General features: G+C 41.6%; 1 protein-coding gene across 1 annotated transcript in view; it reads left to right on the top strand.

Annotated features, from left to right (window-relative positions):
• LOC124003943 (metabotropic glutamate receptor 7-like) overlaps positions 1–15,016 on the top strand; it is a 393,623-nt gene that overhangs the window by 343,884 nt on the left and 34,723 nt on the right. The window contains exon 10 of the mRNA XM_046312602.1: positions 8,858–9,104. Within this exon, the coding sequence (XP_046168558.1) occupies positions 8,858–9,104 (247 nt within the window). The remainder of the gene's footprint in view (positions 1–8,857; positions 9,105–15,016) is intronic.

Below are 15,016 nucleotides of genomic sequence, written 5' to 3'. Positions count from 1 at the left end.
TTGTAACTATAGTAGTTGTAACTATAGTTGTTGTAACTGTAACAATAGTAGTAGTAACTATAGTATCTTTAGCTATAGTAGATGTAACGATAATAGTTGTAACGATAGGAGTTGTAACTATAGTAGTTGTAACAATAGTAGTTGTAACTATAGTAGTTGTAACTAAAGTAGAACTAACGATAATAGTTGTAACGATATTAGTTGTAACGATAGGAGTTAACTATGTAGTTGTAACTATAACGATAGTAGTTGTAACTATAGTAACTACAGTAGTTGAAACTATAGTTGTAACTGTAATGATAATAGTTCTAACTGTTACGGTAAATGAGTGAAGAGGTGTGGAGTCAGGCGCAGAGAGCAAAAGATGTGGGAAAAATAACACGCTTTAATGTCCCGGAAACATAACATGTACAAAAGTGGAAACACAAATGAACAGAAATATAAACGGACAGCGTGAAACCCAAATGCCAACAAAAATACACTCAAACAACAAAACAGACGAACAAGCCCGCACGAAACAGAAGCGGGCTGAACAGACTATATATAACCCTATCCTAACAACCAAACTAGAAACAGGTGCTACCAATTAGACAAAACTAAACGAAAACAGAACAACGGATCGGCGATAGCTAGTAGACCGGCGACGACGTCCGCCGAGCGCAACCCGAACAAGGAGGGGAATCACCTTCGGTAATATTCGTGACACTAACTATAGTGGTTGTAACTGTAACTATAGTAGTTGTAACCATATTAGTTGTAACTATAGTAGTTGTAACCATGTTAGTTGTAACTGTAGTAGTTGTAACTATAGTAGTTCTAACTGTGCAACGATAGTAGTTGTAACTATAGAAGTTGTAACTGTAACGATATTGGTAACTATAGTAGTTGTAACTATACCGATATTGGTAACTATAGTAGTTGTAACTATAGGTGATATAGTAGTTCTAACTATAGTGTTTGTAACGATATAATTTGGAGCTATAGTAGTTGTAACTATAGTAACTATAATAGTAGTAACGATAGTAGTTGTAACTATAGTGGTTGTAACGGTACTAACTATAGTAGTTGTAACTATAGTAGTTGTAACTATAGTTGTAACTATAGTTGTTGTAACGATAGTTGTTGTAACAATAGTTGTTTTAACTATGACAATATTAGTTGTAACTATAGTAGTTGTATCTATAGTAGCTTTAGTAGTTGTAACTATAGTTGTTGTAACTATAACTATAGTAGTTGTAACTATAGTAGCTTTAGTAGTTGTAACTATAGTGGTTGTAACAATAATAGTGTAATGATAGTAGTTGAAACTGTAGTAACTATCGTAGTTGTAACTTTAGTGGTTGTGACTAATAGTGGTAACTATAGTAGTTGTAACTAGGTGTGTTGTAACTATAGTAGTTGTAACTGTATTTGTTGTAACTATAGTAGATGTAACTATACTTGTTGTAACTAAAGTAATTGTAACTATAATGATAGTAGTTGTAACTGTAACGATAGTTGTTGTAACTGTACGTGTTGTAACTATAGTAGTTGTAACGATAGTCTATGTAACGATAATAGTTGTAACTATAGTAGTTGTAACGGTAACGATAGTAGTTGTAACTATGGTAGTTATAACGACAGTAGTTGTAACTATAGTAGTTAAAACGATAGTAGTTGTAACTATAGTAGTTGTAACTAGTCGTTGTAACTATAACAATAGTAGTTGTAATGACGGTAGTTGTAACTATAGTAGTTGTAACGATAGTAGTTGTAACTATAACAGTAGTAGCTGTAATTATAACAGTAGTAGTTGTAACTATAATAGTTGAAACTGTAGCAACTATAGTAGTTGTAATGATAATAGTTGTAACTATAGTAGTTGTAACTAACTACTGCAGTTGTAACTATAGTAGTTGTAACTGTAACGATAGTGGTAACTATAGTAGTTGTAACTGTAACGATAGTGGTAACTATAGTAGTTGTAACCATTGTAGTGGTAACTATTGTAGTGTTAACTGTAGTAGTGGTAACTACAGTAGTTGTAACTATAGCAGTTGTAACTATAGCAGTTGTAACTATAGCAGTTGTAACTATCACATTTTTTATTTTTTTTATTTAACCTTATTTAACCAGGTAGGCCAGTTGAGAACAATTTCTCATTTACAACTGTGACCTGGCCAAGATAAAGCAAAGAAGTGCAACAAAATACAATAACACAGAGTTATACATGGGATAAACAAAAGTACAGTATATAACACAATATAAAAATATATATAATAATAAATAATAATAATAATATATGCCATTTAGCAGACGCTTTTATCCAAAGCGACTTACAGTCATGTGTGCATACATTCTACGTATGGGTGGTCCCAGGGATTATATATACAGTGTGTGCAAATGGAGTGAGGAGGTAAGGCAGTAAGTATACAATTTTAGCGAAGTAATTACAATTTAGCAAATTAACACTGGTGTGATAGATGTGCAGGTGATGATGTGCAAGTAGAAATACTGGTGTGCAAAAGAGCAAAACAAATGAGGTCGTTGGATGTGCTACTATGAGGTAGGTAGTTGGATGGGATATTTACAGATGGGGTGTGTACAGCTGCAGCGATCGGTTAGCAGCTCAGATAGCTGATGCTTAAAGTTAGTGAGGGAGATATAAGTCTCCATCGTCAGCGATTTTTTTGCAATTTGTTTCAGTCATTGACAGCAGATAACTGGAAGGAAAGGCAGTCAAAGGAGGTGTTGGCTGATGACCAGTGAGATATATATGATGGAGTGCGTGCTACGGGTGGGTGTTCTTATCGTGACCAGTGAGCTGAAATAAGGCGGAGCTTTACCTAGTAAAGACTTATAGATGACCTGGAGCCAGTGGAACTGGCGACGAATATGTGGCGAGGACCAGCCGAGGAGAGCATATAGATCGAAGTGGTGGGTGGTATGGGGCTAAGGTGACAGACTGCATCCAGTTTGCTGAGTATAGAGTGTTGGAGGCTATTTTGTCAATGACACCGCCAAAGTTGAGTATCGGTAGGATAGTCCGTTTTAAGAGGGTATGTTCGGCAGCGTGAGTGAAGATGGCTTTGTTGCAAAATAAGAAGCCGATTCTTGATTTAATTTTGGATTGGAGATGTTTAATATGAGTCTGGAAGGAGAGTTTACAGTCTAGCCAGACTCCTAGGCATTTGTTGTTGTCCACATATGCTAAGTCGGGGCACAACGGATGGAACTACGTCAGCAGACCAGTCGTGGTGGATCTTCGGGGCTCCGTGTTGACAAAGGGTCCAGGCCAGTTGGCAAAATAGGTATTGTAGCTGGAGTAATTTTCTTTGCTAGCCAGGAGATGCGTCTGGCTCGAGGCTAACTGGTGGAACGTTAGCCACTGCTGGCACTCGGTAGCAGCTAGCTAACAGCGATGATCCGATGCAAAGGTCCAGAGCTTACAGCGAGAATCCGGTGGTGTAGTGGATTCTAGTCGTGTTAGTGAGGAATCCAGGAGGCATCAGCTGTGTACGTGAGCAATCATAGGGTCCACTGAGCAGGCCGGGGGATGGGCGTGGCTCAAGGCTAGCTTCAGTGCTGAGTAGTGCTGCTACTCAGTAGCAGCTAACTAGCTGAGATGATCCGGAGTAATGGTCCTTGACTTACAGCAGGAATCCTGTGTTGTAGTGGAGAAAAAAAGTCTGGTAAGGTCTAAAAATAGCAGATCCATATCACATTGGGTGAGGCGGATTGCCGGAAGGTATATTTAATTTAAAAATGGAAAAAGAGATTGAAATATATTGCAATATATACAAAAAAAGAAACAAGAAAAATATATTTATACAGGAGAACGACAAACAACGTCTGCACTGCTATGACATCTTGGACTATGTAGGTCTGTTCTCTAAATGTCTCTATAGGTCTCTAAAGGTCTGGTCTCTATTGGTCTCTATAGGTCTGGTTCTCTATAGGTCTGGTTCTCTATAGGTCTCTATTGGTCTGGTCTCTAAATGTCTCTATAGGTCTCTAAAGGTCTGGACTCTATAAGTCTGGTCTCTATTGGTCTGGTCTCTATTGGTCTGGTCTCTATTAGTCTGGTCTCTATAGGTCTACTCTCTATAGGTCTCTAAAGGTCTGGTCTCTATTGGTCTGGTCTCTATAGGTCTGGGCTCAATTGGTCTGGTCTCTATAGGTCTGGTCTCTATAGTTTTGGTCTCTATTGGTCTGGTCTCTATAGGTCTCTATGGGTCTGGTCTCTATAGGTCTGGTCTCTATTGGTCTGGTCTCTATAGATATGGTTCTCTATAGGTCTCTATAGGTCTGGGCTCAATTGGTCTGGTCTCTATTGGTCTGGTCTCTATAGGTCTACTCTCTATAGGTCTCTAAAGGTCTGGTCTCTATTTGTCTGGTCTCTATAGGTCTGGGCTCAATTGGTCTGGTCTCTATAGGTCTGGTCTCTATAGGTCTCTATAGGTCTGGTCTCTATTGGTCTGGTCTCTATAGGTCTGGTTCTCTATAGGTCTCTATTGGTCTGGTCTCCTTCTATAGGTCTGGTCTCTATAGGTCTCTATTGGTCTGGTCTCTATAGGTCTGGTCTCTATTGGTCTCTTTTGGTCTCTATTGGTCTCTATAGGTCTGGTCTCTATAGGTCTCTATAGGTCTGGTCTCTATAGGTTTGGTCTCTATTGGTCTGGTCTCTATACGTCTGGTCTCTATTGGTCTGGTCTCTATAGGTCTGGTCTCTATAGGTCCTATGTGGTCCTTCTGTAGCTCAGTTGGTAGAGCATGGCGCTTGTAATGCCAGGGTAGTGGGTTCGATCCCCGGGACCACCCATACGTAGAATGTATGCACACATGACTGTAAGTCGCTTTGGATAAAAGCGTCTGCTAAATTGCATATATTATTATTATATTATAGGTCTGGTCTCTATAGGTCTGGTCTCTATAGGTCTGGTCTCTATAGGTCTACTCTCTATAGGTCTCTATAGGTCTGATCTCTATTGTTCTGGTCTCTATAGGTCTGGTCTCTATTGGTCTGGTCTCTATAGGTCTGGTCTCTATAGGTCTACTCTCTATAGGTCTGGTCCCTATAGGTCTACTCTCTAAATGTCTCTATAGGTCTCTATAGGTCTCTAAAGGTCTGGTCTCTATAGGTATGGTCTCTATAGGTCTGGTCTCTATTGGTCTGGTCTCTATTGGTCTGGTCTCTATAGGTCTGGTCTCTATAGGTCTGGTCTCTATTGGTCTGGTCTCTATAGGTCTACTCTCTATAGGTCTCTATAGGTCTGGTCTCTATTTTTCTGGTCTCTATAGGTCTGGTCTCTATTGGTCTGGTCTCTATAGGTCTGGTCTCTATAGGTCTACTCTCTATAGGTCTGGTCCCTATAGGTCTACTCTCTAAATGTCTCTATAGGTCTCTATAGGTCTCTAAAGGTCTGGTCTCTATAGGTCTGGTCTCTATAGGTCTGGTCTCTATTGGTCTGGTCTCTATAGGTCTACTCTCTATAGGTCTCTATAGGTCTGGTCTCTATAGGTCTGGTCCCTATAGGTCTACTCTCTATAGCTCTCTATAGGTCTAGTCTCTATAGGTCTGGTCTCTATAGGTCTGGTCCCTATAGGTCTCTATAGCCTGGTCTCTATAGGTCTGGTCCCTATAGGTCTGGTCCCTATAGGTCTCTATAGGTCTGGTCTCTATAGATCTAGTCTCTATAGGTCTAGTCTCTATAGGTCTGGTCTCTATAGGTCTGGTCTCTCTGTAAATTCCAGGTATTGATTTGAAAGTTCAGATCATCCCTCTCCTTTATGTGTCATCAGTTTAAAAATCAACTCAATGCTTCCTGTTTTCATTCCCTCTGATTTGCACAAACTGCCATTTGAAATGTAAACGGCATCATGTGCAGATAGTACTGAGATGTCCCCCGAACAGACCCTCTGGGCCCCAATCTCCACAACTGTTATCTTCTCAGTGTGACTCAACCTGTGACTTCTTGCGCCATTCTCACTCTGGAGATGTGGTGCTGTGAGGTGCAAGGAAAACAGAAATGCCCATGAATCTATAAAACAAGGGCTTCATCCCAAATGGCACCCTATTCCCTATGTAGTTCACTACTTTAGACCAGAGGGCCTTGGTCAAAAGTATTACACTATTTAGGGAATAGGATGCTATTTGGGAGGAATATCCATGAATCTGAGACCGACCCTAGGGAACCTTTTATAGACCTGGTCAATCTGCTTGTACATTCAGCTTTGACACTGCAGGGAGCCAAGCTACACGTTACACATTGATAGTGAAAAGGAGCTAGCCACACCCACCACGCTACATGTTACACATTTATAGTGAAAAGGAGCTAGCCACACCCACCACGCTACACGTTGCACATTTATAGTGAAAAGGAGCTAGCCACACCCACCACGCTACATGTTACACATTTATAGTGAAAAGGAGCTAGCCACACCCACCACGCAACATGTTACTCATTTATAGTGAAAAGGAGCTAGCCACACCCACCACGCTACATGTTGCACATTTATAGTGAAAAGGAGCTAGCCACACCCACCACGCTACATGTTACACATTTATAGTGAAAAGGAGCTAGCCACACCCACCACGCTACACGTTGCACATTTATAGTGAAAAGGAGCTAGCCACACCCACCACGCTACACGTTGCACATTTATAGTGAAAAGGAGCTAGCCACACCCACCACGCTACACGTTGCACATTTATAGTAGGAGCTATCCACACCCACAATGCTACATCTATCACTATGCAGTTGTTCCATCCATGGAATTGTGGTAGGTAGCTCCTTGTGGTAATTATACTGTGGTAATTATGCTGTGGTAATTATATTGTGGTCATTTTAATTCTATGGACCCAGCATCTCCATGCAGACCAACTCAGTGGCCTTATGGCTAGTTTCCTCGCTTTCATTAGAAGGTTGGGAGTTACTGTAGATCCTCTGCCGTGTCATTCCACAGCTTGGCACCAGAATCCTGTTATGGGTTTTGGTTTCCTGAGAATCATCGTCTCCTACAATGACTGAAAGTGTAATGTGAGTTTCCCCTGAAACACCGCGCAGAGCTAATGTTCACTAGCGTGTCCATACCGATAGGATCGGAAAGAAAGGCAGCGCTGTTCTCAGATTAGCTTTTTCCATTCAAATCTTACCTTAAAATTGTATTTATTTTATTTTACTAGGCAAGTCAGTTAAGAACAAATTCCTATTTTCAATGACGGCCTAGGAACAGTGGGTTAACTGCCTTGTTCAGGGGCAGAAATACAGATTTTTACATTGTCGGCTCGGGGATTCAATCTTGCAACCTTTCGGTTACTAGTCCAACGCTCTAAACCACTAGGCTACCCTGCCACCCCCAATTACTCTACAATGCTGACAAAGGATCAGCTCCTAGAGAGATATACCCACCTATATTCAGATGGATTATTCTAATGCTAACCCAATAATGGTATTGTGGTAAATCACAGATTTGGCACGTCATTGCGCACATGTTGTTACACATAGTGAAATATATTGAGGCAAAATGACAGTAGGCTAGCCTGCAATTAGCAAAATAGGACTCAATTGATTGAACAAGAAATGTATTTAAATAGGATACAAATACACTGAATGGACAGTGCTCTTTCCATGACATAGACTGACCAGGTGAATCCAGGTGAAAGCTATGATCCCTTATTAATGTCACCTGATTAATCCACTTCAATCTGTGTAGATGAAGGGGAGGAGACAGGTTGAAGAAGGATTTTTAAGCCTCGAGACAATTTCGACATGGATTTAAGTACCTTTGAACGGGATATGGTAGTAGGTGCCAGGCGCACCAGTTTTGAGTGTGTCAAGAACTGCAACGCTGCTGGGTTTTCCACGCTCAACAGTTTCCTGTGTGTATCAAGAATGGTCCACCACCAAAAGGACATCTAGCCAATTTGACACAACTGTGGGAAGCATAGGAGTCAACAAGGGCCAGCATCCCAGTGGAATGCTTTCGACACCTTGGGGGGGCAACTCAATATTGGGAAGGCCTATGTATACTGTATTTGTCTTTAATGCAGTCACCTCCGGTTTAATTTGAAGCATATTTGTAACAATTGTAAAGACATGGCCAACTTTGTAATTGTAGTCAACGTTATCGGTGGTCACAGAGAGACAGATACACATGTTGGTTATATGTTAAGCAGAGATCTTCTGTGTTTAAAGTGTTGTGGAAAGGCAATTACTTTACTAATCACCTCCATGCTTCTCTCTGACATTTCTGTGTTGTAATCCTCCCACCACCTCCATGCTTCTCTCTGACGGTTCTGTGTTCTAATCCTCCCACCTCCTCCATTCTTCTCTCTGACAGTTCTGTGTTGTAATCCTCCCACCACCTCCATACTTCTCTCTGACAGTTCAGTGTTGTAATCCTCCCACCACCTCCATGCTTCTCTCTGACATTTCTGTGTTCTAATCCTCCCACCACCTCCATGCTTCTCTCTGACAGTTCTGTGTTCTAATCCTCCCATCACCACCATGCTTCACTCTGACAGTTCTGTGTTCTAATCCTCCCACAACCTCCATGCTTCTCTCTGACAGTTCAGTGTTGTAATCCTCCCACCACCTCCATGCTTCTCTCTGACAGTTCTGTGTTGTAATCCTCCCACCACCTCCATGCTTCACTCTGACAGTTATGTGTTGTAATCCTCCCACCACCTCCATGCTTCTCTCTGACAGTTCTGTGTTTTAATCCTCCCACCACCTCCATCCAGTGTTTTGGTAATTCATCCTTCTCTCTCTCCAGCTATATATCCAGACCACCACCCTCTGTACCTCTATGAATTCTCAGTGCCTCTAGTGCCACCACTAACTCTCCTCCTCTCTCTCTTTCTCTCTCTCTCCAGCTATATATCCAGACCACCACCCTCTGTATCTCTATGAATCTTAGTGCCTCGGTGGCCTTGGGGATGCTTTACATTCCTAAAGTCTATGTCATCATCTTCCACCCGGAGCTTAATGTCCAGAAGAGGAAGAGGAGCTTCAAGGCGGTGGTGACGGCCGCGTCCCTAACCACACGCCTCTCACACAAGACCAGTGACAGGCCCAATGGAGAGGCCAAGACGGAACTGTGTGAAAACATTGATCCAAACAGTAAGTATCACCAAACCAGGGCCCGTATTCACAGAGTAGCAGTGCTGATCTAGGAGTAGGAGTGTTGATCTAGGAGATTGATTGTTGATCTAGGAGGAGGATGCTGATCTAGTAGGAGTGCTTAACTAGGAGTAGGGTAATGATAGAGGACTATGTTGCTGATCTATGAGTAGTGTGCTGATCTAGGAGATTGAGTGTTGATCTAGGAGTAGGAGTGTTGATCTAGGACTTGGAGTGCTGATCTAGGAGGAGGATGCTGATCTATTAGGATGATGCTGATCTAGGAGGAGGATGCTGATCTAGGAGTAGGGTGTTGAACTAGTAGGAGGATGCTGATCTAGGAGGAGGTTGTTGATCTAGGAGGAGGATGCTGATCTAGGAGGAGGATGCTGATCTAGGAGGAGGGTGTTGATCAGGGAGGAGGATGCTGATCTAGGAGTAGGGTGTTGATCAGGGAGGAGGATGCTGATCTAGGAGTAGGGTGTTGATCAGGGAGGAGGATGCTGATCATCATGATTTAACAGGCAAAACTCCTTCTCTGAGACGCTTTGTGAATATGGTCTGAGAGCACCTTCGACCAGCATTTTGTTTTTAGTTCAACCACTGCTATCTAAATTAAAATGCTCTGCTGCTGACCATTTCATCTTGGTTTACCCCTCTATCTGCTCTTGGAGAGAATCTGTAGTCACCATCTCTGATTTTAGAGAGAGAGCACCCAACCGGAGGCACAAATGAACTTCTCACACTAAGCGTATTCCCTATATAGTGCGTTACTTTTGAACAGTTGCTGCTGGAAAAAAAATGTTGTGCACTATATGGGGAATATGTTGCCATTTGGGATGCAGACCTCTGTTCGGTTGTTTGCATGCTTTAAAATATATATATATTTTTAACACATTTTATAATTTCAATGGAACAATCTGCTATCAGCAGATACACTCATTACCACACTATTAGTTTATCTCCATCTGTTTACAACTGAAATGGTTTACCAGTTTTTATTTATTTAAAAGTATCACCGCCGATATGATAACATGTTATTGTTTTATTTCAATTTTTCAAATCAGCAACCTGAAGATGTATAGCATCGATGGTATCAATGTGATCCTTATAATAGTGTCAGTGTATAAGGGTTTGATTTAATTCAACTGAATAATTGCAAATAATGTTTTAACTCACTCTTCTGCAGCATAGGGGGACATATAACTACAATGGTTAAATGTCACTATTTGGACATAATGAGACCATGTTGTAAAATAGCATGTGAAAGAGGACCATTTACAAAATGGATGCTGCTAGGTCATACTGAAGAAGAAGAAAATGGCTTCATCCCAAATGGCACACTAATCCCTATATTGACCAGATTCCAGGAATCTGGTCAAGAGGAGGATGAACTATAAAGGAAATAGAATGCCATTTGAGACACATTCTATAAGAATGGATGTGTCCTCCAACAAGCTTTACTCTAGCCCTGTTTATACCTGGTTCTAACATTCTATAAGAATGGATGTGTCCTCCAACAAGCTTTACTCTAGCCCTGTTTATACCTGGTTCTAACATTCTATAAGAATGGATGTGTCCTCCAACAAGCTTTACTCTAGCCCTGTTTATACCTGGTTCTAACATTCTATAAGAATGGATGTGTCCTCCAACAAGCTTTACTCTAGCCCTGTTTATACCTGGTTCTAACATTCTATAAGAATGGATGTGTCCTCCAACAAGCTTTACTCTAGCCCTGTTTATACCTGGTTCTAACATTCTATAAGAATGGATGTGTCCTCCAACAAGCTTTACTCTAGCCCTGTTTATACCTGGTTCTAACATTCTATAAGAATGGATGTGTCCTCCAACAAGCTTTACTCTAGCCCTGTTTATACCTGGTTCTAACATTCTATAAGAATGGATGTGTCCTCCAACAAGCTTTACTCTAGCCCTGTTTATACCTGGTTCTAACATGTGTCCGTTGTCCTGATCTTTTCCACATTCTGATTGTGTACACTTGTTCTGACAAAATGTGTGCACAATCAAATGGCACCTTGTGATCTGATTGTGATTAGATCTTCCTGACCACCTCTGGAGGTATTCGAAAACGCATCTTGTACTTGAAGTGCCTTGAAGTGTAAATGAATCCTGACAACAAAATCATATACCGTACCTGTCAAAAGTTTGGATAAACCTACTCATTCAAGAGTTTTTCTTTATTATTTACTATTTTCTACATTGAGGAATAATAGTGAAGACATCAAAACTATGAAATAATAATAATAATATATGCCATTTAGCAGACGCTTTTATCCAAAGCGACTTACATAAAACATATGGATTTTTTTTGTTACCAAAAAAAGTGTTGAACAAATTAAAATAGATTTTTATATTTGAGATTTTTCAGAGTAGCCAACCTTTATCTTGATGACAGCTTTGCACACTCTTGGAATTCTCTCAACCAGCTTCACCTGGAATGCTTTTCCAACAATCTTGAAGGAGTTCCCACATATGCTGAGCACTTGTTGGCTGATTTTCATTTACTTTGCAGTCCAACTCATCCCAAACCATCTCAATTGGGTTGAGGTCGGGGGATTGTGGAGGCCAGGTCATCTGATGCAGCACTCCATCACTCTCCTTCTTGGTCAAATAGCCCTAACACGGCCTGGAGGTATGTTGTATCATTGTCCTGTTAAAAAACAAATGATTGTCCCACTGAGCACAAATCAGATGGGATGGTGTATCGCTGCAGAAGCCTGTGTAAGCCAAACTGGTTAAGTGTACCTTGAATTCAGAATAAATCACAGTGTCTCCAGGAAAGCACCATCACATCTCCTCCTCGATGCTTCACGGTGGGAACCACCTGCAGAGATAATCCGTTCACCCATTCTGTGTCTCACAAAGACACGGCGGTCGGAACCAAAAATCTCAGACCAAAGGACAGATTTCCACCTGTCTAATGTCTATTGCTGCTGTTTCTTGGCCCAAGCAAGTCTCTTCTTATTATTGGTGTTCTTTAGTAGGGGTTTCTTTGCAACAATTCGACCATGAAGGCCTGATTCACACAGTCTCCTCTGAACAGTTGATGTTGAGACATGTCTGTTACTTGAACTCTTTGAAGCATTTACTTGGACTGCAATCTGAGGGGCAGTTAGCTCTAATGAACTTATCCTCTGCAGCAGAGGTAACTCTGGGTATTCCTTTCCTGTGCCAGTCCTCATAAGAGCCAGTTTCATCATAGCGCTTGATCAGTTTTGCAACTGCATTTGAAGAAACTTTCAAAGTTCTTGAAATGTTCCGTATTGACTGACCTTCATGTCTTAAAGTAATGATGAACTGTCATTTCTCTTTGCTTCTTTGAGCTGTTCTTGCCATAATATGGACTTGGTCTTTTACCAAATTGGGCTAGCTTCTGTATACCACCGATACCTTGTCAAAACCCAACTGATTGGCTCAAACGCATTAAGATGGAAAAAAATTACACAAATCAGGGAGGCACATCTTGTTAATTGAAATGCATTCCAGGTGACTACCTCATGAAGCTGGTTGAGAGATGACCAAGAATGTGCAAAGCTGTCATCAAGGCAAAGGGTGGCTACTAAATATAAAATATATTTTGATTTATTTAACACTTTTATAAATAAACATATTTATGAAGAGATATCATCCTTAATGAGAGAAAAATGGTTCCCCCTATTCCCACGTCCACTGCCAGTGCGAAAGCAAATATTTGAAAACATCATACAGAAAGGCCAAGGACTGAAATAGCAGGAGTGGGAATGGATGGACCCGATGCCCAGTTTATTCAGATCTGGAGTGGCTAAGGGAGAACCCAATGCCCAGTTTATTCAGATCGGGAGTGGGTAAGGGAGAACCCAATGCCCAGTTTATTCAGATCGGGAGTGGGAAAGGGAGAACCCGATGCCCAGTTTATTCAGATCTGGAGTGGCTAAGGGAGAACCCAATGCCCAGTTTATTCAGATCGGGAGTGGGAAAGGGAGAACCCGATGCCCAGTTTATTCAGATCGGAGTGGGAAAGGGAGAACCAATTCCCAGTTTATTCAGCTCTGGAGTGGGAAAGGGAGAACCCAATGCCCAGTTTATTCAGATCGGGAGTGGGAAAGGGAGAACCCAATGCCCAGTTTATTCAGATCGGGAGTGGGAAAGGGAGAACCCAATGCCCAGTTTATTCAGATCGGGAGTGGGAAAGGGAGAACCCAATGCCCAGTTTATTCAGATCTGGAGTGGCTAAGGGAGAACCCAATGCCCAGTTTATTCAGATCGGGAGTGGGAAAGGGAGAACCCAATGCCCAGTTTATTCAGATCGGGAGTGGGAAAGGGAGAACCCGATGCCCAGTTTATTCAGATCTGGAGTGGCTAAGGGAGAACCCAATGCCCAGTTTATTCAGATCGGGAGTGGGAAAGGGAGAACCCGATGCCCAGTTTATTCAGATCGGAGTGGGAAAGGGAGAACCAATTCCCAGTTTATTCAGCTCTGGAGTGGGAAAGGAGAACCCAATGCCCAGTTTATTCAGATCGGGAGTGGGAAAGGGAGAACCCAATGCCCAGTTTATTCAGATCGGGAGTGGGAAAGGGAGAACCCAATGCCCAGTTTATTCAGATCGGGAGTGGGAAAGGGAGAACCCAATGCCCAGTTTATTCAGATCGGGAGTGGGAAAGGGAGAACCCAATGCCCAGTTTATTCAGATCGGGAGTGGGAAAGGGAGAACCCAATGCCCAGTTTATTCAGATCGGGAGTGGGAAAGGGAGAACCCAATGCCCAGTTTATTCAGATCGGGAGTGGGAAAGGGAGAACCCAATGCCCAGTTTATTCAGATCGGGAGTGGGAAAGGGAGAACCCAATGCCCAGTTTATTCAGATCGGAGTGGGAAAGGGAGAACCCAATGCCCAGTTTATTCAGATCGGGAGTGGGAATGGGAGAACCCAATGCCCAGTTTATTCAGATCTGGAGTGGGAATGGGAGAACCCAATGCCCAAAGCTGCAGAGGACCATTAGACCTCTACATTATACCTTGATCTAAAGGAACAGGTGAACATTAGATCTCTACATTATACCTTGATCTAAAGGTACAGGTGAACATTAGACATTTACATTATACCTTGATCTAAAGGAACAGGTGAACATTAGACCTCTACATTATACCTTGATCTAAAGGTACAGGTGAACATTAGACCTCTACATTATACCTTGATCTAAAGGAACAGGTGAACATTAGACCTCTACATTATACCTTGATCTAAAGGAACAGGTGAACATTAGACCTCTACACTATACCTCGATCTAAAGGAACAGGTGAACATTAGACCTCTACATTATACCTTGATCTAAAGGAACAGGGGAACATCATAGTCATGGCATGCACTGCACTCATTCTACTGCTACTCCATCATAGTCCGTCCCATAGATCCCCAATACATTTGTAGTTCAGTTAACAATTATTTAATGCCAGTATATCAGTCTATCAACCCTCGAAGAGTGAAAGAGACTGCGTTACCGAATTATAACTAATCAATGATTTGCAGGCTGCTATGGCAAACAAAAAATGGTTGCTATGGAAGGCTCTTTCCCCCTCGCTAGCTAGCCAACTACACAGCTAACTGGAAAGACCACAAGTTATTTGCATTTTGTGTAGTTTTTCTATCGACATTTATTTTGTATAAATCCTTAGAAATGGGGCTGATTCATGATTTCAACTGGCTGAGAAAAGCTGCCTGGCTCTTCCAACTCCCAACATGTTCATTATTATTGGACACAGTGGAGATGAATATCAATTTTGCAATGAATTTGCAAATGTGAGAGATAATGTCTAGATGCTTTTTACAGTGGAGATCCAGTTTATAAATTGCATGGCTGCGCAGTGGAGTAGTAGTAGTAGTAGTAGACATAGTAGTGGTAGTAGTAGTAGTAG

Source organism: Oncorhynchus gorbuscha, linkage group LG18, assembly GCF_021184085.1.
Source record: "Oncorhynchus gorbuscha isolate QuinsamMale2020 ecotype Even-year linkage group LG18, OgorEven_v1.0, whole genome shotgun sequence".
Lineage (NCBI taxonomy): Eukaryota > Metazoa > Chordata > Actinopteri > Salmoniformes > Salmonidae > Oncorhynchus > Oncorhynchus gorbuscha.
The sequence above is the reverse complement of the archived record's forward strand: the minus strand, read 5'-3'. Positions and strand labels throughout refer to the sequence as shown.